Genomic DNA, 26,620 nt, shown 5'->3' with positions numbered 1-26,620 from the left:
TTCTTTGGATCATTTCACACTAATTTATTTTTCCTTCTTTTTATATAAAAGGAGGTGGTCCTTCGAAGCTGTCGTTTGCATTTAATTTATATGATTATAATTAATATTGAGAGTTAGACTTTTCTCACAGTGGACCCACAAGAGTGAAAGGCAACAACGACCCAGCTAAACTCGACACCGTGAATGACTGACATAAGGGAATTCGAAGCCCCCGTGGGAATGATCGATCACATTGTACTGATGTTTATGTGCCTAGTTGAAGTAGGGTTAATGTACTTATCGAAGGGGGCACAGACAACAAAAAGCTGGCATTCCGAAAGGGAAATTATTACAAGAAAATCAGAACATTCCTGACTGATATAAAATAGGAAACAGAGCTAAGAGGAAAGACGGCCCAGGATATGATGGACTACATCACCCAGAAGTGGAAGGAAGCAGCAGACAAGTTTGTCCCACTCCAAAAAATGAAATAACGCAATGCAAATGAGGAATCCATGGTCTAATCAAGAATGTAACCTGTCAAAGCCACTAAGTACATGGACAAGAAGAAGAAACTATAGAAATAACAGGACACGAGAGCAAAGAACCTGAGTGCCAGGAATAAGTACCTCAGGGTGAGAAGAGAGGCAGAAAGACAGTAGGAAAATTGCCGCAAGTAAGTCAAAGACTCAGCCTAAATTGTTGCACAGCCACATCAGAAGGAAAACAACAGAAGGAACCAGTAATAAAATTGAGGGTAGGATCAGACAGGTTCACTGCAATTGACAAGGAAGCATGCGAGAAAATCAATATGAAATTCCAGGACACCGTCCCATTAGAGCAGGGAGATGTTCCTGAGATAAGAGAGGGAACATCTAACCAGACACCACAGAAGGAGTTTAAGATTAGCAGTGGGGAGATAAGGAAGCATTTGCTTCAGTTGAATGTGGCAAAGGCTATAGGCCCGGAAGGAATCTCACCATGGATACTAAAGGAAATAGCAGAAGTATTGTGCCTGCTGCTGTCGGTGGTGTATAACAATTTACTGGTACCAGGTGGACTGCCAAAAATTTGAAAGACGGTTAATGTAGTCCTGATACACAAGAAGGGTGCCAGATAGAAGGCACTGAACTACAGGCCAGTGTCCCTAACTTGCACACCTTGCAAAGTGATGGAGAAGATTTTTTGCCAAAAAACTAATAGAAGATGTGGAGCAAACGAATTTTGTGACACATCATCAGCATGAGTTCAGGGATTTCAGGGACTCAGTACAGCACCGGAGACTGCTATTTAAACCTGAGAGGCAGGCGGGAGTAAGCGGGAAAGCTCTAGCTTGTGTAAAGAATTATTTAACAGGCAGGAACCAGAGAGTAACAGTCAGGGGGGAGAAGTCAGACTGGCGAACCGTAACGAGTGGAGTACCTCAAGGATCGGTGCTGGGTCCAGTTCTATTTCTAATACACGTGAATGACATGTCTACAGGAATCGAGTCCTATAAGTCGATGTTCGCGGATGCCGCGAAATTATTGAGACGAGTTGCGACAGATGAGGATTGTAGGATACTCCAAGAGGACTTAAACATGTTGCAGTGATGGTCAGAGAAAGGGCTACTGGAGTTCAACACGAGCAAGTTTAAAGTTATGGATATAGGACCAGGTGACAGGAGACCTAAGTATCAGTACACAGTGAAGGGAAACTACCTGCCTGTAACGATTCGGGAAAGGAACGACGACATGACGACTAAAAAAAAAGTGGGGGCAGAGGAATATGATAGAGACAAAAAATACCCAGGTGGATTGACATAGTGGAAATATATGAAATGTTCACACCGAATACCAACAGAACAACCGAACATGGGACATGAATGAGTGGTGTCCATCCCCACTTATCATGTTGTTCCTCCCCACTCACCATGGTGTCCTTCCCCAGTCACCACTGGATCCCTCCCAACTCACTATGGAGTCCCTCCCCACTCACTATAGAGTCCCTCCTCACTCACTATGGAGTCCCTCCCCACTCACTATGGAGTCCCTCCCAACTCACTATAGAGTCCCTCCCCACTCACTATGGAGTCCCTCCCCACTCACTATGGAGTCCCTCCCTACTCACTATGGAGTCCCTCCCCACTCACTATAGAGTCCCTCCCCACTCACTATGGAGTCCCTCCCCACTCACTAGGAGTCCCTCCCCACTCACTATGGAGTCCCTCCCCACTCACAATGGAGTCCCTCCCCACTCACTATGGAGTCTCTCCCCACTCACTATGGAGTCCCTCTCCACTCACTATGGAGTCCCTCCCCACTCATTATGGAGTCCTTCCCCACTCACCATGGGTCCCTCCCCACTCACTATGGGGTCCCTCCCCACTCACAATGGAGTCTCTCACCACTCACTTTAGAGTCTGTTATGACCCCATGTAGCCTGGGTGGAACGAGTCTACTCCCGTGAGAGTTATTCTGCTTACCGAATATGAGACCCTCCACACTCACCACTACATTGAATGTTAACCTCCAGCCCCCCGCCACCCTCCACACTCACCAGTACACTGTATGTTAACCTCCAGCCCCCGCCACCCTCCACACTCACCAGTACACTGTATGTTAACCTCCAGCCCCCCGCCACCCTCCACACTCACCAGCACACTGTATGTTAACCTCCAGTCCCCCGCCACCCTCCACACTCACCACTACACTGTATGTTAACCTCCAGCCCCCCGCCACCCTCCACACTCACCAGTACACTGTATGTTAACCTCCAGCCCCCCGCCACCCTCCACACTCACCACTACACTGTATGTTAACCTCCAGTCCCCCGCCACCCTCCACACTCACCACTACACTGTATGTTAACCTCCAGCTCTCCACCACCCTCCACACTCACTAGTACACTGTATGTTAACCTCCAGCCCCCCGCCACCCTCCACACTCACTAGTACACTGTATGTTAACCTCCAGCCCCCCGCCACCCTCCACACTCACTAGTACACTGTATGTTAACCTCCAGCCCCCCGCCACCCACCACACTCACCACTACACTGGATCTTGGCCTCGAGCTTAGGGACGGCCTCGGCCAGGGGCCAGACGTCAGAGTTCGGGTCAAAGATTTGTTGTCCGCTGGAGAGCGGTCGCTGGAGGACGGTGGCGCCGCTGGCCACACTCGCTCCTGCTGCTGCTCCAATTATTCCCAGCACAGTCTGTTGGGAGAGTCACCACGTATGAGGGAGAGTCACCAGGTATGAGGGAGAGTCACCAGGTATGAGGGAGGGTCAGGAGTTATGAGGGAGGCTTAGGAGGTATGAGGGAAGGTCAGGCGGTATGAGGGAGGGTCAGGCGGTATGAGGGAGGGGCAGGAGGTATGAGGGAGGGTCAGGCTGTATGAGGGAGGGGCAGGAGGTATGAGGGAGGGTCAGAAGGTATGAGGGAGGGTCAGGAGGTATGAGGGAGGGTCAGGAGGTATGAGGGAAAGTCAGGCGGTATGAGGGAAGGTCAGGCGGTATGAGGGAAGGTCAGGCGGTATGAGGGAAGGTCAGGCGGTATGAGGTAGAGTCGTGAGGTATGAGGGAGGGTTAGGAGGTATGAACGAGGGTCAGGAGGTATGAAGGAGGGTCAGGAGGTATGAGGGAGGGTCAGGAGGTATGAGGGAGGGTCGTGAGGTATGAGGGAGAGTCGGGAGGTATCAGGAAGGGTCAGGAGGTATTAGGGTGGGTCGGGAGGTATGAGGGATAATCAATAAGTATGAGGTAGGGTCGTGAGGTATGAGGGAAAGTCGGGAGGTATGAGGGAGGGTCGGGAGGTATGAGGGAGGGTCGAGAGGTATAAGGTGGGGTCGTGAGGTATGAGGGAAGGTCGGGAAGTATGAGGGAGGGTCGGGAGGTATGAGGTAGGGCCGTGAGGTATGAGGGAGGGGTCGGGAGTTATGAGAAAGGGTTTGAAGGTATTAGAGAGGGTCAAGAGATATGAGAGATGGTCAGGTGATATGAGGGAAGGTAACGAGGTATGAGGGAGTATCAGGAGATATGAAGAAATATCGAGAGGTATGCGGGAGGGTCGCGAGGTATGAGGGAAGGCCATACAATCAGGTGGTATGGGATATGGTCAGGAAGTATGAGGGATGGTCAATAGGTATGAGGGTGAGTCAAGAGGTATAAAGGAGGGTCGTGAGGAATGAAGGAGGGTCGGGAGGTATGAGGGAGGGTCAGGAGGTATGAGGGAGGGTCAGGAGATATGAGGGAGGGAATCTTCATTTATAATATTAAAACCTAGAACCTCAGGAGCCGCTATAACGAGGTCATAAGCGCCGTATGGATACAGTAAAATTACACTCTAAAACAGTACCGATATTTTGTAGTATAATGAAAAGTCTAAGGAAACTAATTGATACTGAAACATATCATAAATGCAGGAAATGATGAAATTTTGTTTTGAGTTTATCAAATTTATAGAAGCTATATCAGAAGAAAAATAGTTTTCCTAAACGAAACAAAATTTCTTTCACCGAAAAGGTCAAACCCACAAGCCTAAAGATATCTGCATATTCCCGTATGTCATTCTCAGTTATCAAGATACCTGCCTGGACCGCACATTCTCCATGTGTGGTACACTTGGAGAATGCACGCACACACACACATTAACCTCTAGTTGATTGACAGTTGAGAGGCGAGACCAAAGAGCCAGAGCTCAACCAAGTTCAAGTTCAAGTATGTTTATTGAGATAAGCAATAAATACATCTCAAAGGGATAGAGTAGCTTAGGCTATTTCTACCCCTCAACCCCCGTACGCACAAATAGGTGAATACAAATAGGTGAGTACACACACACACACACACACACACACACACACACACACACACACACACACACACACACACACACACACACACACACACACACACACACACACGTGGGAAAGGAAAAAAATGAAATGCAGACGAGAAATCCATTGTTTAATCAGAGATGTAAGGTAGCAAAGCAACTAAGAACAAGGGCGTGGAGAAACTATAGAAGTAATAGGACACTAGAGAGCAGAGAAAGATACCAGAGTGCCAGGAATATATACGTCAGGTCGAGAAGAGAGGCAGAAGAGCAATATGAAAATAACATAACAAGCAAGGCAAAGACTCAACCTAAATTGCTGCACAGCCACATCGGGAGAAAAACAACAGAGAAGGAACAGGTAATGAAACTGAGGATAGGGGCAGACAAATTCACTACAAACGACAAGAAAGTGTGTGAGGAACTCAATAAGAAATTCCAGGAGGTCTTCACATTAGAGCAAGGAGAAGTTCAAGAGATAAGTGAGGGAATAGATGACCAGGCACCGCTAGAGGACTTTGGGATTACCAGTGGGGAGGTGAGGAAGCTTTTACTAGAGTTAGATGTGACAAAGGCTATAGGTCCGGAGTGAATCTCACCATGGATACTAAAGGAAGAAGCAGAAGCACTGTGCCTGACACTTCCCATGGTGTTTAACAAATCACTGGTAACAGGGGGAACTGTAAAAAACTTGGGAACACTGCTAATGTAGTTCCAATATACAAAAGGGGGATAGGCAAGAGGAAGTACACTACAGGCCAGTGTCCCTAACTTGCATACCATGCACGTTGATGGAGAAGATTATGCAAAAAATACTGGTGGAACATCTGGAGCAAAATAACTTTGTAACACAATATCAGCATGGGTTCAGGGATGGCAAGTCATGCCTCAGAGGATTTATGGAATTCTACGATCAGGCAACAAAAATCAGCCAAAAAAGAGAGAGGTGGGCAGACTGCATATTTTTGGATTGCCAGAAAGCCTTTGACACAGTACTACACAAGAGACTAGTGCGAAAGCTCGATATGCAGGCAGGAGTGAAAGGGAAGGTACTCCATTGGATAAGGGAGTACCTAAGTAACAGAAGACAGTGAGTCACTGTGAGGGGTGAGGTCTCAGATTGGCGAGACGTCACCAGTGGAGTCCTGCAGGGTTCAGTCCTTGGACCTATACTGTTTCCGATATATGTAAAGGATCTCCCAGAGGGAATAGACTCGTTCCTCTCAATGTTTGCTGATGATGCAAAAATTATGAGGAGGATTAAGACAGAAGAAGATAGTATGAGAATACAAGATGACCTAGATACACTGAATGAATGGGGCCAACAAATGGCTACTACAGTTTAACCCGAGAAAATGTAAGGTAATGAAACTAGGGAGTGGAAACAAGAGGGCAGAAACAGGATACCGAATGGGAGATGAGATCCTTTTTGAAACTGACAGAGAGAAAGATCTAGGAGTTGATATCACGCAAAACCTGTCTCCTGAAGCCAACATAAAAAGAATAACACCGGCGGCGTATGCGAGGCTTGCTAAAATTAGAACTACCTTCAGAAACCTGTGCAAGGAAGTCTACAAATGTATACCACATTTGTAAGACCAATCCTGGCGTATGCGGCCCCAGCATGGAGCCCGTACCCTGTCAAGCACAGGACTAAGCTGGAAAAAGTTAAGAGGTATGCCACTAGGTTATTCCCAGAACTAAAAGGCATGAGTTACGAAGAAAGGCTGTTTGAAATGCACCTAACGTCGCTGATAGCTGGGAGAGCTCGGGGAGATATGATCACCACTTTCAAAATTCTAAGAGGAATCGACAGAGATAAATTATTTAACACGGGAGGTGGGGGGGAGGGGGGTTACGCAAACAAAGGGACACAGGTGGAAGCTGAGTACCCAAATGAGCCACAGGGACGTTAGAAAGAACTTGTCCAGTATCAGAGTAGTTAACAGATGGAATGCATTAGGCAGTGATGTGGTGGAGGCAAACTCCATACAGTTTCAAATATAGATATGATAGAGCCCAGTAGGCTCTGGCATCGGTACAATAGTTTATTGACAGTTGAGAGGCAGGACCAAAGAGCCAGAGCTCAACCCCCGCAAGTACAACTTGGTGAGTACACACTATGGACAGGGGACAATAGGATTAGATGCAGCAAAGCTAGGAACGAATACATTAATGTAAGGAGAATATCGGAAAGAAAGAAAGAATGAGAACGACATTGTGATCAAAGCGAAAAAGCAACATAAATTACTACATAGTCATACAAGAAGGAAAATGTCAATGAACGACCAAGTGACAAGATTATGGAAAACTGGAGATTATGGAAAACAAAATTATATACTGAAAGCGACAAGAAAATCTGCGAAGTACTGAATGCCAGTTTTCATGGAGTGTTCACAAATGAGAGTGAGCAGCTCGCACTGTTAGAAGAGAATATGGCCCCTAGATGAGAGGCTAACAAATATAGAGTTGACAGTAGAGGAGGTAATGATACAACTAACCGCACTGGTGAAACTAAAGCAGTTGGACCACAATGTATCCCTGTGGATACTAAAAGAGGCAGTGTAGGCCCTCAGCGTGCCTCTAGGAAGGATCTACAATGATTCACTTACAAAGGGAGATTGGCCCAGATGCTGGAAGAAGGCAAATGTGCTAACAATTTTCAAGAAAGAAGATAGGGAAGAGACACTTAACTACAGACCAGTATCACTGACAAGCATCCCTTGAAAAGTGCTTGAAAGAATAATCAGGTTAGGATTAAGTTAACACTTAGAGAAAATTTGGTATGTCAGCAGAAACCAACATCGGTTCAGAGAAGGGAAATTATGCCTAACAAACCTTCTGAAATTTTATGATAAAGTAACAAGAATATGGCAAGTCAGGAGAAGGAAAGGCAGATTGCATATTTCTGGACTGGCAAAAAGCCTTTGATACAGTACCGCACAGGAGACTGCTATTCAAACTTGAAAGGCTTGTGAGAGTAAGCAAAAAAAAAAAAAACTATCTCTGGTTAAGAATTACTTAATAGGCAGAAGTCTGGATTGGCGAACCGTAACGAGTGGAGTACATCAAAGATTGGTGCTGGGACCAGTTCTGTTTCTAATATATGAGAACGACATATCTACAGGAGTCGAGTCCTATCTGTCGATGTTCGTGGATGACGCGGAATTAATGAGACGAGTTGTGACAAATACGAATTGATCCACCAAGAGGACTTGAAAAAGCTGCAGAGATGGTCAGAGAAATGGCTACTGGAGCACAATACGAGCAAGAATAAAGTTATGGAAATGTGACTACGTGACAGGAGATCTAAAGGTCAGGACACAATGAAGGGGAAACTACCTACCTGTGACGACGATTTGAGAAAGGGACCTGGGAGTGGACGTAGCACCAAATCTAACTTTTGAGACACATATAAATCGAGTAAAGACAGCAGCGTACTCTACTTTAGCAAAAGTTGGAACGTCATTCAGAAACCTAAGTAAGGAGGCATTTAGAGCTAGAGTGCTTTACACTGCCTAAATGAGACCAGTCGTTTTTCGAAAAGTTTTCTAAACTTTTCCAGTTTAGAAAACTGGAAAAGTTTCAGAAATTAGCGACGAGTCCCAGAGTTGCGAGGGGTGGGATATGAAAAGCGATTGAAGGATCTGAACCTGACCACGCTAGAAAACAGTGGGGAGACATTATAACAATATATAAAATACTTAGAGTGGATTGACAGAGTGAAATTAGAAGAAATGTTCACGGAGTCATTGCTTTAAACAACTGGCAGCTAGCAAGGCAGGATCCAAGAGCCAATGCTCGATCCTGCAGGCACAAATAGGCGAGAACACACACACACACACATAACCAGGAATGAGTATGTCAGGGTGAGAAGAGAAGCAGAGAAAAGTTATGAAAATGATATAGCAAACAAAGCCAAGACCAAACCAAAGCTACTCCACAGTCACATCAGAAGGAAAACAACAGTGAAAGAACAGGTAGTGAACCTTAAATCAGGCGAGGACAGGTATACAGAGAATGACAAAGAGGTGTGTGATGAACTCAACAAGAGGTTCCAAGAGGTCTTCACAACAGAACAAGGTGAGGTCACTGTGCGAGGAGAAAGGGAAGTAAACCAGGCGGCCTTGGAAGAGTTTGAAATTACGAGAGAGGAGGTCAAGAGACATCTGCTGGACCTGGATGTTAGAAAGGCTGTTGGTCCAGACGGGATCTCGCCATAGATACTGAAAGAGTGTGCAGAGGCACTTTGCTTGCCACCCTCCATAGTGTATAGTAAGTCACTGGAGACGGGAGACCTACCAGAAATATGGAAGACGGCAAATGTGGTCCCAATATACAAAAAGGGCGACAGGCAAGAGGCACTGAACTACAGGCCAGTATCCTTGACTTGTATACAATGCAAGGTGATGGAGAAGATCGTGAGAAAAAACCTGGTAGCACATCTGGAGAGAAGGGACTTCGTGACAAATCGACAACATGGGTTCAGGGAGGGTAAATCTTGCCTGACTGGCTTAATAGAATTCTATGACCAGGTAACATATTAAGCAAGAAAGAGAGGGCTGGGTGGACTGCATTTTCTTGATTGTCGGAAAGCCTTTGACACAGTACCGCATAAGAGGCTGGAACATAAGCTGGAGAGACAGGCAAGTGTAGCTGGTAAGGTGCTCCAGTGGATAAGGGAGTACCTAATTAATAGGAAGCAGAGAGTTACGATGAGGGGTGAGACCTCCGATTGGCGTGAAGTCACCAGTGGAGTCCCACAGGGCTCTGTACTCGGTCCTATCTTGTTTCTGATATATGTAAATGATCTCCCGGAGGGTATAGATTCATTTTTCTCAATGTTTGCGGACGATGCCAAAATTATGAGAAGGATTAAGACAGAAGAGGACTGTTTGAGGCTTCAAGAAGACCTAGACAAACTGAAGGAATGGTCGAACAAGTGGTTGTTAGAGTTTAACCCAACCAAATGTAATATAATGAAGATAGGTGTAGGGAGTAGGAGGCCAAATACAAGGTATCATCTAGGAGAGGAAATTCTTCAGGAGTCAGAGAAAGAAAAAGACTTGGGAGTTGATATCACGCCAGACCTGTCTCCTGCAGCACATATCAAGAGGATAACATCAGCGGCTGACCAACATACGAACGGCATTCAGAAATTTGATTAAAGAATAATTCAGAACTTTGTATACCACATATGTCAGGCCAATCCTGGAGTATGCAGCCCCAGCATGGAGTCCATATCTAGCCAAGGATAAGACTAAACTGGAAAAGGTTCAAAGATTTGCCACCAGACTAGTACCCGAGCTGAGAGGTATGAGCTACGAGGAGAGACTACGGAAATTATACCTCACTTCGCTGGAAGACAGAAGAGTTAGGGGGGCATGATCACCACATTCAAGATTCTCAAGGGAATTGAGAGGGTAGATAAAGACAGGCTATTTAACACAAGGGGCACACGCACAAGGGGACACAGGTGGAATCTGAGCGCCCAAATGAGCCACAGAGATATTAGAAAGAACTTTTTTAGTGTCAGAGTGGTTGACAAATGGAATGCATTAGGAAGTGATGTGGTGGAGGCTGACTCCATACACAGTTTCAAGTGTAGATATGATAGAGCCCAATAGGGTCAGGAATCTGTACACCTGTTGATTGACGGTTGAGAGGCGGGACCAAAGAGCCAGAGCTCAACCCCCGCAAGCACAACTAGGTGAGTACACACACATACACACACCTGTTGATTGACGCTTGAGAGGCGGGGAACCAAAGAGCCAGAGCTCAACCCCCGCAAGCACAATTAGGTGAGTACACACACCCACACCCTCACACGCGCGCAAGTGGTAAAAGAGAATGAGACGATCAAGGAAATGTGTGACTAACAAGAAGCAGAAATTAAACAAGAAATTAAGGAAAACTGCTTACAACAGTAAATTAGTAAAAAACATTGCAGATAGAACTAAGTCCATAATAATTTTCGGGTGTTTAAAAAAGAAAATATCATCTAGGGTGGAAAGAGCAGCAGTAGAGATTTTTTTGCAGGGAAATTCCTGCGCGGGCCCTAAGTTTCTGGCTGGCCCACTGAACAGAGCCACATAGATACTATAGGAAAGAGATAGTTGGGTTGACTGTGCCTCTCTGGACCAAAAAAAGCCTGTTTGTAGAGTGTTCTGACATGGATGACAAATGTTCTAACAGACAGATGAGGGCAGTAATCAGAGACAATGTATCTGACTGGAGGAGTGTTACTAGCGGAGTACCACAGGGTTTGGTTCTTGTACCAGTAATGTTTATCATCTACATAAGCGATCTACCAAAAGGAATACTGAATTATATGAATGCGTTTGTTGATGATGCTAAGATAATGAGGAAGATAAGAGACTTAGACGATTGTAATACCCTTCAAATTGATCTAGATAAAATAAGTGCTTGGAATATCAAGTTGCAAATGGAATTCAATGTCAATAAATGGCATATTATGGAATGTGGAATTGGAGAAAAAAAAACATACAAATTGTTCCAGTGATAATAAAGCCCAACCAAAGCAGAGAACCTTATTCCAGGATGAAAATTGTCAAATGGAAAGGACCTCTTCTAGAGAAAGGTAGGCTGCAGTAACCTGGGCCGACTTCCCAGTCACAATGATATGTACTGGGCAGCAGCAAAAAAACTTCTGGTCAACCATGGCACTTGACTAAATATAGCCATAAAGATCCTCTGAATCCAATGGATGTGTCGAGTTGAAAGAACTCATTGCTAAAATTGAAACATTTTACGTTGTTATAATGACCTTCAGTACGAGCAGATTCTGGATGATAAACATCCTACATTTGGTTATCACTAACCATTAAAATAATCTAAACCTTTAAAGTGATTGTTTAAAGCAATTTGTACACCAGTTGATTGACATTTGAGAGGCGGGACCAAAGAACCAAAGCTCAACTCCCGCAAGCCCAACTAGGTAAGTACCTTGTAAAGAAGGTTCTGGGTGAGGGCCAGCCTGTACTCTGGGGAAGAGGCTGCAGGATCATCGAGAGGAACCACCTCGGAGGCCAGAGCAGTAAACGCGGACTGTAGTGTTGCTTCGTCCTCCAAGCTCTGGCCTGCCAGCGCTGCCTCCGTTGCTGTAGCGCGCACCTGCAAGCAACAAGTCATATAGTGCTACCTAACAGTTGTATTCCACACTACAGGGTTTAGTTTGAAAATATATCAAGTGCATGCAATCGCTTGCCTTTCGATGTGCATCTCAACGATTGTATCAAAATCCAAAACACATATATAGCTGATCTTTTGACAAATTCTGAATTACACTTGTAAATGAAAGTAAAACACTAAACGAAACTCAATACCCATACGCTGCTTCTCAAATTTACTCTTATTGAAGGTGAATAAAATCAGACTAATGCTGCAAACAGGATTAACATGGTTGAGAATGTTTCACTCATGCTCCAGACATACCTAACAGGGTGAGAATGCTCCAGATTAACCTGACAAGGGGTGAGAAGGTTCCGCAAATGCTCCAAACTAATTTTACAAGGGCGAAAATGCTCCACAAATGCTCCAAATGAGGAATGGCTCCAAAACATTTTTATTTTGGCTGTATTTCAGATTTGAACCCACATATTATATGGTGAAATTTAGGCTTATATGAGTCCGTCATGGGGTAATATATTAATTAGGGACATATCATGCATCTAGTGTTGTACGTTAGTTCTTGGACTCGCTTCTAGATGTCAGTGATATATGGTGATAAATGGGAAAAAATAGCCTAAAATACATAAAGTTATAAGGTAATAAGATTATCTGTGTTATGTATTTACTATTTACTAGAATTTGTAAACAGTGAGACAAAGCTTTTTCTATAAAGCGAGAGCGGAACATCCAGTGTAACAGTGCTAAATGTGTATAGTATTGGAATCAAGTAAAGTAAAGTACAAGGTTGGGTGAGAGTGTTTTGGGATGACTGTGGAGATAAGATGCCGGATAGATAATGTACACAATAACAAAAGTTTTCCTTTTCCTATAATGTACAAGGAAAATATGTGGAATAAATGTTAGGTGAAGGATGTTCTATAAGGAATAGCAAAAACATGACGCATTGACAGGTGTCGAAGATACAATCTATTGGAGGATATGATATTTGAAGGCATGAACATAGCAATTATTATATTTTCAAAGAATATTGCGTAATAGCAAACCCAGTTCTAGGTTAGGTTGTGAAGGATGTTCTATAAGGAATAGCAAAAACATGACGCATTGACAGGTGTCGAAGATACAATCTATTGGAGGATATGATATTTGAAGGCATGAACATAGCAATTATTATATTTTCAAAGAATATTGCGTAATAGCAAACCCAGTTCTAGGTTAGGTTAAAGCTATTTGGATTTAACTGATGTACGAAAATGCCTAATAACTCTACTCTTCCTAGAAGAGTATGAGAGCTTAAGTTAAGGCAGAATGGGATGTCCTGCCAGTGTTCCAGGATGGGAAAATGTCCAAATAGACACTTTTCATAAGAATATATTGTATTAGAGACCAGAAGAAGCACTAATACAGGGAATTTGGATTAAAATGGGGGTAGGTAATGTGTGGATTGTATGCTGAAAATAACTAGACGGATGCCACTCTGACAGAGTGAAATGTTTTTAAGAAAGGCAAAAGCTGTGTGTGTGTGTGTGTGGTGTGTGGATTTGATGTTGGAGATCATAAATCAGGTTAAATTTAGGTTAAATTTTGATAACCTTAGTAAAATATAGTTTTTAGTTATGTTAGATTGAATTAACCTAGGCAAGTTAGGATAATTCCGTTGGTTGTGTGTGCTTTGCATGTGGGATTTTGTATACATGTTAGTGTTCAAATGATTTTGTTGTGAGTGTGGATTTGAAATGGGTATGAGTGCTTTTGAAAGTTTGTGCAAGATTATGTTAGTATGTAAACGTAATTGTGTTTATGAAAATGTGGGTCTTACGCCTCCCAACCATCAATCAACTGGTGAACAGATTCTTAAATCTATTGTGCTCTAACATATCTAGATTTTAAAATGTGCATGGAGTCTGCTTCTACCACATTCCTGTCCAACCCGTTCTCGCAAATGCTTATAGTCAATATATTGCTTATGAATAAGTGCATATGTGACATACTAATTTATTGTGAATATTTGAGTTTACCTTGAAATGCTGAATAGAAAACCACAACCTGACCTAACCTTCTTAGCATGTTAATATATTACAATTAGTACTGAACCTATACCAATATTGATTTTACAGTTTTATGAAAATAATAAAACAAAACTAAAATATTTAAATAAATTGTAAAGTAACTCAGGATATTGTCAAATTTTGTATAAAATCTCTACTGCTTAATAAAACTGAGAGAAAAAGTTAGTGCCTTGGAAAAAATGGTTCTTGGAATATTTCATATATATACTTATTTATATGTGAAATAGTAACTATAAGCAATAAGTCATATATGTGCTGTCTTGTGCGAGAGCGGGTTGTCCTGTCTAATGCATCTCATTTCTTAACTACTCTGGTAATGAAAAAGTTCCTTGTATTGGCTCATTTGAGTATTCAGTTTCCACATGTGTTCCCTTGTGTGGTACCACGTGTGTTAAATAAACTGTGTTGATCTACAATATCAATTCGTTTGATAATTTTGTATGTAGTGATCATGTCTCTCCCTAACTCTTCTTTTTTTCCAGCGACATGAGGTTCAGCTCCCGTATTTGTGTGTGTATGGGTCCAGTGTATTTTTTATTTAGTGCCTGCAGAATCGAGCTACTAGCTCAAGAACTCTTCCTTTTTAACAAATTTATTTTTCCTCCTTTATATCTTCTTCATATATTTCTCTCTGACACACGCACATACACACACTCACTCCGAGGAAGCCGCTCGAAGCAGCGGTCTAACTCGTAAGAACCTATTGATTATTAGATGAACAGGTGCATCATGGTGAAATTAGCTGCCCACTTGTTTCTGCCTCGTCCGAGAATCGAACCACGGCCCCTTAGGAATTATGACCCTAGAGCGCAGTCCACTCAGCCACGAGACCCAATATGTGTGTACTCACCTAATTGTGCTTGCAGGAGTTGAGCTTTGGCTCTTTGGTCCCGCCTCTCAACTATCAATCAACTGGTGTACAGGTGCCTGAGCTTATTGAGCTCTATCAGTTCTACATTTGAAACCGTGTATGGATTCAGCCTCCACAACATCACTTTCTAATTGTAGGAAGAGTGTAGCTTTCTAACGAAACCAATATATATTTTTCTAAATTGTTGTTGCTATCGTATAAAATTGTCTGTAATTTTGTTTTATTGTGTCTACTAGATGGGGTTCCGGCTGCACCCTGGTCTCTCTGCTATCTCCTCTATTGTTTCTTCCCCTCTCCCCACTCTGTTCGAATCTACCCTTGTTTTTATCTCTCTTCCTCATCCCCTCATCATCACTTTTCTTCCTCCCCTCCCTTTCCTCGCTCCCAATTTCCCCTTTCTCCCACCTTTCAGTCCTCCTCTCCACAACATCCTCCCTTCTCCATCTTTTCTCCCAATTTTCCCCTTCTCTCACCTCCCCCCAATCTTCTCCCCCTCTCCACCTTTCTCCCCACTCTAAGTCTTATTTTCAAAATTTATGCATTTCCAACAAATGCTAGTGCCAACCAATAGTTAATTTTTGTATGAAAATCTGCAGAACCGTTCAGGCGCTGGAGCAATAATAGACGAACAGACTCATGGATGCACACTTATAATTCTCTGGAATTCCAGCAATATCATATTTATCGAATACGGAAACATGTATTTCCATACAAATCACAAAATAAGGTTCTCTCGCAACAAAATTACTGAGGTATTACACAATTCTTGCCTTATGGCAGTCAGTATATATGTTATTTATTATATTCTGGCGCACTTTAAATAATTTTTAAAGATCAATACTGAGTAGCCTAAACCCGCCTGGACTTACGAAGTTGGGACTGATGCCGCCGTAGACGATGACAGGTGTGTCGAGGACTGTGTGGGCGTTGGCCTGGTCCACCCGCAGCCTGAAGGCGGCGTTGACATATGCCACGCTGTTGGTCACACGCGGAGTCACCTGAGTGAGGCCGAGCAGGAGGAAGGGAATTAAAGATCAAGTATGTAGTTTCTTGAAGCTCATCAACGCACATAAGTATATACGGTTGTTTATGTATCATACGCAAACACACATAATTTGAGGAGGTGCATGTGACGATTACAGAAGCCTTAAGCACACCCTTCTCTGCAACATTAAACACCTCATTGCAAAATTTATCCTATTTATGTGAATGCTGATATCTATATGTTTGTCATATTGAAGTTCATATATGATGATATTTCGATGCAGATAGGGAAAAGCCTTTGGCAAGGATGATCGCACTTAGCGATCATTTATCAAAAATATTTTTCACAACCACTAATAATTCAGGGCCTCCACCTGCGGCTTTGCATCACGTGGTGGCAAGTTCTAGTCCTATCAAGGGCATTTGGAACGTTCAAGTATTTAAGGTGAGGCCTGTGTGCTATTCAGGTTTATCATTTGAAATATATACATACATATATATTATATAGGAGCCTCGAACACACAAGATCCAGCATGGGAGACGAGCGTTCTATCGACTGCATGGAATGTTTTTATCCTCAGTATTGTGGTTAACAATTTATATGGCTCGGGCGTGAACATGAAAAGCATAACTAGCCAACCTCTCGCAGCATTCAAGAGGAAACCTGATAAACACCTCCAAAGTATACCTGATCAACTAGGCTGTGATTCATATGTCAGACAGCTAGCAGCGCCATAAAATAACCTAGTTGACTAGATCACCAACCAAAAGGCCAGGTCAGAGACTGGGCCACGGAGACATTAATCCCCGGAGCTATCACAAGGAAGGTAAATACCCAGGAAATTGACTCGTTATGACTGGTTAAATTTGTGCTGGTCAATGTATTTACGATGGCTCCTGGACGCACACACCATCCCTACCTTAAACACCCTAAACACTTCGTCCTCAGCCATAGGAGGAAGACTCATCTCAAGGATGACTCGGCGCTCGCCCTTCAGGTCGACCTGGAGCAGTTCCTCGACTGTGTGTGTAGCCGTAACCCCATCTGTACCGGCTGTGAGGGGAGAAGTCAAGTGAAGAAGATCGAGTAAATCTCACCAGTTAAGATAAGATCGAACAAAACATTAATAATATTCAGGTAAAATTAATATTAAAAAATATATCACTATGATATATAAAATATTTCTTCGTTTGGCTTTATTATTTAGTTTGTCGTAACAGATTGGTGAACTGTTTCTTCTGGCGTTTGAGTTTGGGAACTAGGCACCTTTAGAGTCTAGTATGACGTAGTTTTACGTGATGTAAGCCTAAGCAAAATCTGCTATTCCCTAACTTTAATGTGATGAACTTTAAAGTGGTGACCATAAAATTGATGAATTTTAAAGAGCTTATATCAGACGTTGCCAAGCATGCCCTGGCCGGATCATATATGACCTAGCCTGGCGTGTGGTGAACTTGTCTGACCTACCTGTGGTGATGGTGGCTCCGGCACCCAGAAGGCCAACAAAAAGATCTGAGGGGAAGTCCGGGTGGGCGACCTTGAGGGCCAGGTTGCCGGCCCAGCTGCTCATCTAGGTATTGAAATGATCACCGAACATTAATAACAACGATATTTACATGATTAGTTGACAACAAAAAATGTTAAAATAAGTAAAAATTTTATTTAGATTTCCAAATGAAAATGTACAATAATAGATGTGATAATTCTACCGTTTATAAGAGACATTGACAGGGATGCCTCACACTCACATTTCTGAGGGAGGTGGATGCGAGGTACCGCCACATCTGCACCAGCTGCAGCAGGTAAGCGTACCCGGCGCTGTATGTGGAGGCTGCTGTCTCCATGTTGGCCATGACCTCACTGATGGAGACGTTGGCGCCGAAGACGAGGCCATCTTCAGCCACCTTCACTTGTGAAAGGTCAGGGATATGTCGGGTGTATATGTAGTCATTGATGGACCCCGGGCTGAACACAGCTGTAGAAACACCTGTTTTTACACCTGTTCACGATTATATCAATTGTTGAAGTTTTTACTTGGGAGATGGTGGAGTATATCCATTCTTACTGGATGTGTAGAGTGATGTGTCGTGTGCTTATGCTCTTACTAGTGTGTAGGGTGATGGTCAGTGTTTATGCTCTTACTAGAGTGTAGGGTGATGATCAGTGTTTATGCTCTTACTAGAGTGTAGGGTGATGATCAGTGTTTATGCTCTTACTAGTGTGTAGGGTGATGATCAGTGTTTATGCTCTTACTAGAGTGTAGGGTGATGGTCAGTGTTTATGCTCTTACTAGAGTGTAGGGTGATTTGCAGTGTTTATGCTCATTCTAGTGTGTAGAGTGAAGGTGCAGTGTGTTTATGTTCTTACTAGTGAGTAGGGAAATATGCAGTGTTATTATGCTCTTACTAGCGTATAGGATGATAGGGCCTTGTGTTTATGGTCTAACTAGTGTGTAGGGTGGTGGGCAGTGTTATTAGGTTCTTACTAGTGTGTAGGGTGATGATGGAGTATGTTTATGCACCTACTGGTGTGTAGGGAGATGTGCATTGTGTTTATGCTCTTACTAGTGTGTGTTGGGTGATGAATATTGTTTATGCTCTTACTAGTAAGTAAGGTAACATGTAGTGTGTTTATGCTCTTACTAGTAAGTCCTTACTTGTAAGTAAGGTGATAGTTCAGTGTGTTTATGCTCTTATTAGTGTGTAGGGTGATGATGGAGTATGTTTATGCACCTACTAGTGTGTAGGGAGATGTGCATTGTGTTTATGCTCTTACTAATGAAGTAGGATTATGGGGCAGTGTGTTTATGCTCTTACTAGTAAGTCCTTACTTGTAAGTAAGGTGATAGTTCAGTGTGTTTATGCTCTTATTAGTGTGTAGGGTGATGGCCAGTGTTGATGGTCTTACTAGTGTTTAGGGCTATGATGCAGTGTGTTTATACTCTAACTGGTCTGTAGGGTGTTCTGAAGAGTGTCCAAGCTTTTAATAGTGTGAAGGGTGAGGGTACAGTGTGTTTATCTTCTTACTTGTGAGCATAGAGTGATGGGGCAGTGTATTTATGCTCTTACAAGTGTATTGGGTGATGGGACACTGTGTTTATGTTCTAATTAGTTTTTAGGGTGATGATCAGTGTTTATGCTCTTACTAGTGTGTATGTTTATGGGGTAGTGTGTTTATGCTCCTACTAGTGTGTAGGGTGACGGGGCAGTGTGTTTATACCCTTCCTAGTGAGTAGGGTGATGTGCAGTGTGCTAGTGTTTTTACTAATGTGTAAGGTGCTCATAGTAGTGTGTAGGGTGATGATGCAGTGTGTTTGTGCTCTTTTTAGTGTGTAGGGTGATGTGCAGTGTGCTTGTGTTTTTACTAGTCTGTAAGATGCTGATAGAAGTGTGTAGGGTGATGGTGCAGTGTGTTTATGCTCTTACTAGTGTGTAGGGTGATGGTGCACTGTGTTTATGTTCTTACTAGTGTGTAGGGTGATGTGCGGTGTGAAATTGTTTTTCTAGTATGTAGGGTGATGGGATACTGTACTAATGCTCTTACTAGTCGTAGGGTGATGGTACGGTGTGTTCATGTTCTTACTAGTGTGTAGGGTGATGGGGCAGTGTGTTTATGTTCTTACTAGTGTGTAAGGTGATAGGGAAGTATGTTTTCACCTGTGGATGGGGACAGGAACCCTGATAATATAATAGAGGCCTCCTTGGGAAAACCACTAACCTTCCACAAGACGCAATCCACAACAGTTAGCATTTTTTTTTTTTTTATTTTATGCTGGGTGAAGAGAAGCATCTGTTGTAAGAAAACTTGACAAAACATCATTCTTTGCCCACGATTTGAACCTTGGACCAATCGGGCATCAGTCAACAGCACTGACAACTGAGCAAATGGCAATATAACTAAGGTAAATAATATGCAGAGTTGCCTATCAAGTCAAATTTTCCTGAAATAATACATTTTCAAACTATTTCACTATTTTATTGTTGTTACCTTATTATTTTTTTATCTTATTTACAAGATATTATTTATCTTATTTACAAGAAGATGGGGTAAAGGCGTTCCTATGGCTCCTTAAAACCAGTTGCGTCGATCAGATGGGACTCGTCACTTGATTGATGAATGATGATGATTAAGCCACCCAAGACAGCCTAGGAAGACAGATCATCTAGGAGGAGGAAAACTCTGAATTCAATCATCAGCTGCCTTGCGGCTAAACCCACTCATGGAAAAGGCTTCGGGAGTCAACCCCTAGAAAAAATCCGGAGCCGGAGACCCTAAGGTGGTCTGCAGCTGTTTACAGCCACATTCTGGCAACTCCTGCGACAACACTGGTGCCAAGCGTATGTGGCCCCCTGTCCTTCCCGTGGACCACGTCGGTGGCGAGGAGAGGGAGGATTTGCTGCATGGGCAACAGCCGGTTCTCCATAACTACTTCCCAGGCCTGTGCCCTGGAGAGGACACTCCAGCGTCGATTTGGCGACAGCTCAACACGGGAAGTGACAGTTACCATTCAATTGGCGTAGAGTGAGGCGCCAGGGGTTGATTCCGTCGGTGGAATATATCATCCGATTTCATCGGACAGCTACCGCCCGCCTCAAGCTGGACAGCTCTCAGCCAATAAGGTGCTGTCCTGCTATGGTCCGCCTGCTCCACTGGATACTTTGGCTTAGGTCGCAATCCAGCAAGCAGATCGTCAACCATGCACCAGGCAAAAGAAAACAGACACAGAGCCACCCAGCTCTCAAACTGGGCACGTGGAATGTAAGGACCATGACACCGGGTCTCTCGGAATATCTAATGGAAGTAAACGACGCCTGCAAGACAGCTGTGATCAACAATGAACTACGCAGGTTCCAGATGGACGTAATCGCCCTGCTGGAGACACGTTTGCCTGCGACCGGCAGCATATGGGAGAAGGACTTTACCTTTTTCTGGACAGGGCAAACCACAAGAAGAGGTAAGGGATTATGGAACTGGCTTCACCATCAGGAACAGGTTGTCAGGGTCCATAGGACCGCCCACGGAGAGGCCTACAAGGACCCTCAAACTTCAGCTTCACACAGCAGCAGGAATGGTCAGCCTCATCAACGCTTACACTCCAACACTGACCTCCTCTACCGAAACGAAGGACGAGTTCTATGATGACCTCAGAGACATACCTCAACAAGAGCCAGTCTTTCTCCTGGGAGACTTCAATGCAAGAGTTGGTTCCGATCACAGCTCTTGGTCTTCCTCCCCGGGCCAGTTGGGATTTGGGAAGATGAATGAGAGTGGGCACCGCCTCCTGGAGCTTTGCTATCGTCATGATCTCTGTATCACCAATTCCTTCTTTGACACCAAGCCCCAGCACAAGATTTCCTGGAGACACCCCAGGTCTAAACATTGGCACAACTCGATCTGGTGCTTACGGGGCGTAGCAATCTGAGACGCATCAAACTGACCCGCAGCTTCCAGTGCGCAGATTATGACACCGACCACTCTCTCGTCATTTGGAAAGTAAAGTTCCAACCCCAGAAAATCTACAGAGCAAAGAAGGAAGGAAGACCACACCGGGGCCGACTTGGTGGTTTAGGAAAAGTTGTTCAATGTCAACCAATATTTTTTGACTAGTTGTATATGAAAAGTGCTGAAATTGTCCCAAGTTTCAGTACTGCAGCGTAAATAGAAAGGGAGATTTTTTTTCCAACGTTTTTTACACATTTTCAAGTCTACACTTCAGAACACACGTTTCAGATATAATTATTCTGTGACACTTTTCTGACACATTAGCATATAATAAAGGATTCTTAGTTTCAGAATTTCCAAAACATCTTTAGTTTTCCTAATACAAATGTTCAAAATTTCCCCCAAAAATTATGCAAATATGGCATGTTTATTGCTATTATAAAAACAATAAACGAACTTAGAGAAAAATGCTGTCTAGCAAATGTAGAGACATGCCCTCCACATATATTGTGTAAGTTTCATGTAAATTGAATAAAAAATGAAACAGTTTTGTAAACGTTTGTGTCAATTGATAAAAAACAGAAATTAATAAAGTCTAAGGTTCTAAAATCTGTGGTGGAGGTTGACATTAACCAATTTTCTCCAAAATTGGCATCCTTACAGATAGGCTTACGTGCAGTCAGGTGTGTAAGTTTGATGCAAATCGTCCGAAAAAAAAACAATAAAAAAAATGAAAAAAAAAATACATTTTTTTTTCTTAAATTTTTTTTCCAATTAAACTAATTATAATATTTGTTTAATATATACTATTGTGATAGCAAAGAGTCATAGTTATGATTTCAGTTTACACTTTTGTTTGATAATCGATTTTGACCATTTTGGCATAATTTTCACAACTACTTCAATATTTTTTTTCTACCTTCCTATTTATGCTACGATTCTGAAACTTGGACCAGATGAAATACTTTTCATATAAAACTTGTCAAAAAAGTTTGATTGAAATCGAACGAGTTTTCATTTATTGCATTTTTGGACCCAGATGCCCCCTTAATATAAAAAAGAACCTGGATCTTCACAAATTGGAGGAGTTCAATGCTGCGCTGGATAACGCCCTTCCTGGACCACCCTGCGATAGCACAAGTGAGAGGTGGTCACATCTCAGGCGCACCATTTACAACACTGCCACGTCTAGTTGTGGTAAGAGCCAGAACAAGTCAGCAGAATGGTTCGAGGCCAGTGTAGAGGAACTGTTACCCCTTATAGCGGAAAAGAGATAAGCTTTCTCAGCTTACAAGAACCTGCCCTCAGAAAGGAACCTACAAGTCCTCTGTACTGCCCACAGTAGAAATCAACAAGCTGCGAGGTGCTGTGCTAACGATTACTGGCTCCGACTCTTTTCCAGCATCCAGACCGCGGTCAGTGTTGGCAACATAAGAGGCATGTACGAAGGGATCAAACAGGCAACAGGTCCTACACAAAACAGGACAGCTCCTCTGAAGTCAGCCACTGGAGAGATCATTAAAGACCATGATCAACAGATGAATTGCTGGGTAGAACATTACTCCGAACTCTACTCTAGAGAGAACTTGGTCAGCATAGAGGCCCTCGATGCAATCAAGTGCCTGCCCATCATGGAAAAATTGTCCTTGAACCGACTATGGAAGAAGTTGAGAATGCACTGGGTTCACTTTCCTCAGGGAAGGCCCCCTGGAGACTATGGTATTTTGCTTGAAGTTCTCAAGTGCGCTCTAGGAACATTTAAAACTGAGCTTCATGAACGCCTGTGCCAGTGCTGGAGGAAGGGCTTGGTGCCACAAGACATGCGAAATGCGATATCATCACTCTCTACAAAAATATATGTGACAAAAGCAATGTCAACAACTATCGCGGCATCTCCCTCCTCACATCTTTCACAAACTCATCGCTAGGGTCGTCTTGGTCAGGCTCCAGATTCCTGCTGAAAGAGTATACCCAGAGTCAGAGTGCCACTTTAGAGCCAAGAGATCGACTACTGAAGCGGTGTTCTCCCTGAGACATCTTCAAGAAAAGTGCAGGGATCAGAGAAAAGCCCTGTACATTGCAGTCATTGACCTTACAAAGGCCTTCGACCTCGTGAGAAAAGACGGACTCATCAAGATCCTGGCCAAAATTGGCTGTCAACCCACCCATCCAAATCAGCATGATACAATCATTCCATAAGGACATGAAGAGTATGGTCGTGTACGATGTTCAAGCTTATGAACCATTCAACATCAATAGAGATGTTAAACAGGGATGCATCCTTGCTCCAATGCTGTTGGGCATCATCTTCGCGATCCTCGCTATACATGCCTTTGTAATCTATCTCCGTACAAGATCTGATGGAAAGCTCTTCAATCTATCCAGACTCCGAACAAAGATGAAATTACAGATGAGAATCCTCAAGGACTTCCTCTTCGACGACAATGCAGCGATCACCACATACACAGCAGAAGCCCTGCAGCAGATACTCAACCTCTTTGTTGCAGCCTGCTTCACATTCGGCCTGACAATCAGCCTGAAGAAGGCATAGGTGATTGGACAAGACGTCAATGAGTTACCATGCATAAACATCACAGATTGCGAGCTGGAGGCGGTCCACGAATTTGTGTTCCTGGGTTCCACAATCTCAGACACCCTTTCCCTGGACAATGAGATGAATAGGCATATCGGGAAGGCCGCAATAACACTGGCCATGCTCACAAAGCACATTTGGGCAAATGCCAAAAGTACAGTGCACAACAAGGCGCAGATCTAAATGGCTTGTGTTGTGTGAACACACCGCTACGGCTCGGAATCCTGGTCCCTGCGCTCTCGCCAAGAGACGACTCAATATGTTTCACATGCTGAACCTGAGATGCATGTTTGACATCACGTGGAGAGACTACGTCACCAACAACGCAGTGCTCGAGAGAACTGGAATCCCTTCAGTGTTCACTCTCCTGAAGTAGAGGCGCATGCAGTGCCTGGGACATGTCATTCGCATGGAAGGTGGCCGCATACCGAAGGACCTCTTATATGAAGACCTGGCCTCAGAGGCCCACCGGAAGACCCCAGCTGCGTTTCAAAGATGCCTGCAAATGCGACCTCAAGCAGCTGAACATCGACATCAATACTTGGGAGGCATATGCTGTGAACAGATCTTTCTGCAGATGCAAATTGTTAAAGTGACTCCAGCAATTCAAAGGCGAACTGAAGAGGCAGGCTGAGGAAAAGAGACTTCAGAGGAAGTCTCAGTCACTGACAGACGCAACCTTTTCGGCATTTATATGTACTCGCTGTGGTCGGGACTGACGTTCTCGGGTTGGACTTCACAGCAACAGCAGACGTTGCACCCAACCAGACACCCAGGCACAACTCCATAACCCAACGGGATTGATGGATGCCTACTATATTTTCACTCATAAAATGATTACAAATGTTAAATACTAAATAATAAAGACAAAATCCTTCCCTAACCTCTGCTAGGCCGGTATATTGTTGATGCACTGCACAGATTTGTGTGGTACAACGCCTTGAGCAGTTTATGTCATGTACAACACTCTCTTCTTTTTTCTTTTTTTATTTAAAAATGCATACATTGTCCCACGTAGTGCTAGTAATTTCATTTTTCAATGTGAGGAAGCATATAAAACTAATTAATGTTAAACACTGATATTTATAAGTTTTTGGCACTTTGAGCACTGAGAATGTTGCAAAGCTCCTATATTTAACAATATTACTTATACCTTGACAATGTTATAAATACTGGGAAGCCTGTGTTACTAACTTATTACGAATGATACTGATAAAGAAACTGCAAATGTCCATAATTATTCATTTTATAATATAATTAATATACTGTTACTTTTTGATACGTGAAATACATAAATATTTCAAGTTTCAAGAAAGACAGAATTATAAGCTATATAAAAAATATTTGTCAATATCAACACCTTGTCCAGTGTTGCCAGACACGAGAGTTACCTTAAGCAGTGTTGCCAATTACAAGGGTTCATGAAAGCTCACCTTGTTCAGTGTTGCCAGACACGAGAGTTTCCCTTAAGCAGTGTTGCTAGACACGAGAGTGTTCCTTAAGCAGTGTTGCTAGACACAAGAGTGTTCCTTAAGCAGTGTTGCCATACACGAGAGTGTACCTTAAGCAGTGTTGCTAGACACAAGAGTGTTCCTTAAGCAGTGTTGCTAGACACAAGAGTGTACCTTAAGCAGTGTTGCTAGACACGAGAGTGTACCTTAAGCAGTGTTGCTAGACACGAGAGTGTACCTTAAGCAGTGTTGCTCGACACGAGAGTGTTCCTTAAGCAGTGTTGCGAGACACAAGAGTGTCCCTTAAGCAGTGTTGCTAGACACAAGAGTGTACCTTAAGCAGTGTTGCTAGACACAAGAGTGTTCCTTAAGCAGTGTTGCTAGACACAAGAGTGTTCCTTAAGCAGTGTTGCTAGACACAAGAGTGTACCTTAAGCAGTGTTGCTAGACACGAGAGTGTACCTTAAGCAGTGTTGCTAGACACGAGAGTGTACCTTAAGCAGTGTTGCTAGACACAAGAGTGTCCCTTAAGCAGTGTTGCGAGACACAAGAGTGTCCCTTAAGCAGTGTTGCTAGACACGAGCGTGTCTTTAGCCAGTGTTGCCAAGTACAAGGATACATAATAGCTCACCTTGCCCAGTGTTGCCCGACACGAGAGTGTATAGCGTGCCGTCTGGGAGTGCTGCCAGAGTGTCGTACAGCTCCTGTGGAAATATTTGAAGACAACTTTGTTAGTATATTCATAAAGGCCCTTTGTTACGGCCTCGTCACCACCGTCTGAGTGTGGCTTGGTAATTCCAGCGCCATCTAAGAGTCTGCACTCCAACCCCCCCCCCCCCCCCTGATATTGGACGCTACGTAGGCAACACCATCTATTGGTGGTGGCGTGACAACGGCAAATGGCTCTGGTTTCCTGCCTTGGCTAGACACAGAGGTCGTTGTGGATGACATCTGATGATGAGGTGGCGGACCAAGATCAGCGCCACCTAGGTTGTACTACATGCATAATGTCAACTCCCCAGTGGGTAAGTGTTGCTTCCTGGTTTCACCAGTACCGTCCATGTAACTGATGACGTGTTTGTGTCCACAGAGGTGACGTGGGCCACCAGTGGTATTGAAGATGGCAGTTTACTTTGGGCAGTCCAGTGCTCTCGACATTACTTGGCTGTCCTGGAAGACGGCCAAGTAAGCCGCCGCCGATCAACGCAGTGTCTTTGCTGCAGTTGATGCAAGTGTTTGTAGAGATCAGCGTATCCCGGGATTGGCTTAA

General features: G+C 43.6%; 1 protein-coding gene across 1 annotated transcript in view; it reads right to left on the bottom strand.

Moving 5' to 3' along the window:
* LOC138354749 (xanthine dehydrogenase/oxidase-like) overlaps nucleotides 1–26,620 on the bottom strand; it is a 171,556-nt gene that overhangs the window by 83,442 nt on the left and 61,494 nt on the right. The window contains exons 8-14 of the mRNA XM_069309237.1: nucleotides 25,982–26,054; nucleotides 17,613–17,839; nucleotides 17,332–17,434; nucleotides 16,784–16,917; nucleotides 15,749–15,877; nucleotides 11,757–11,924; nucleotides 3,007–3,172 (exon numbers count right to left, since the gene is read on the bottom strand). Of these exons, the coding sequence (XP_069165338.1) occupies nucleotides 3,007–3,172; nucleotides 11,757–11,924; nucleotides 15,749–15,877; nucleotides 16,784–16,917; nucleotides 17,332–17,434; nucleotides 17,613–17,839; nucleotides 25,982–26,054 (1,000 nt within the window). The remainder of the gene's footprint in view (nucleotides 1–3,006; nucleotides 3,173–11,756; nucleotides 11,925–15,748; nucleotides 15,878–16,783; nucleotides 16,918–17,331; nucleotides 17,435–17,612; nucleotides 17,840–25,981; nucleotides 26,055–26,620) is intronic.

The sequence above is a fragment of the Procambarus clarkii genome, chromosome 64, assembly GCF_040958095.1.
Source record: "Procambarus clarkii isolate CNS0578487 chromosome 64, FALCON_Pclarkii_2.0, whole genome shotgun sequence".
Classification (NCBI taxonomy): Eukaryota; Metazoa; Arthropoda; class Malacostraca; order Decapoda; family Cambaridae; genus Procambarus; species Procambarus clarkii.
Note: the sequence above shows the minus strand (reverse complement) of the source record. Positions and strands in the feature narration are given on the sequence as shown.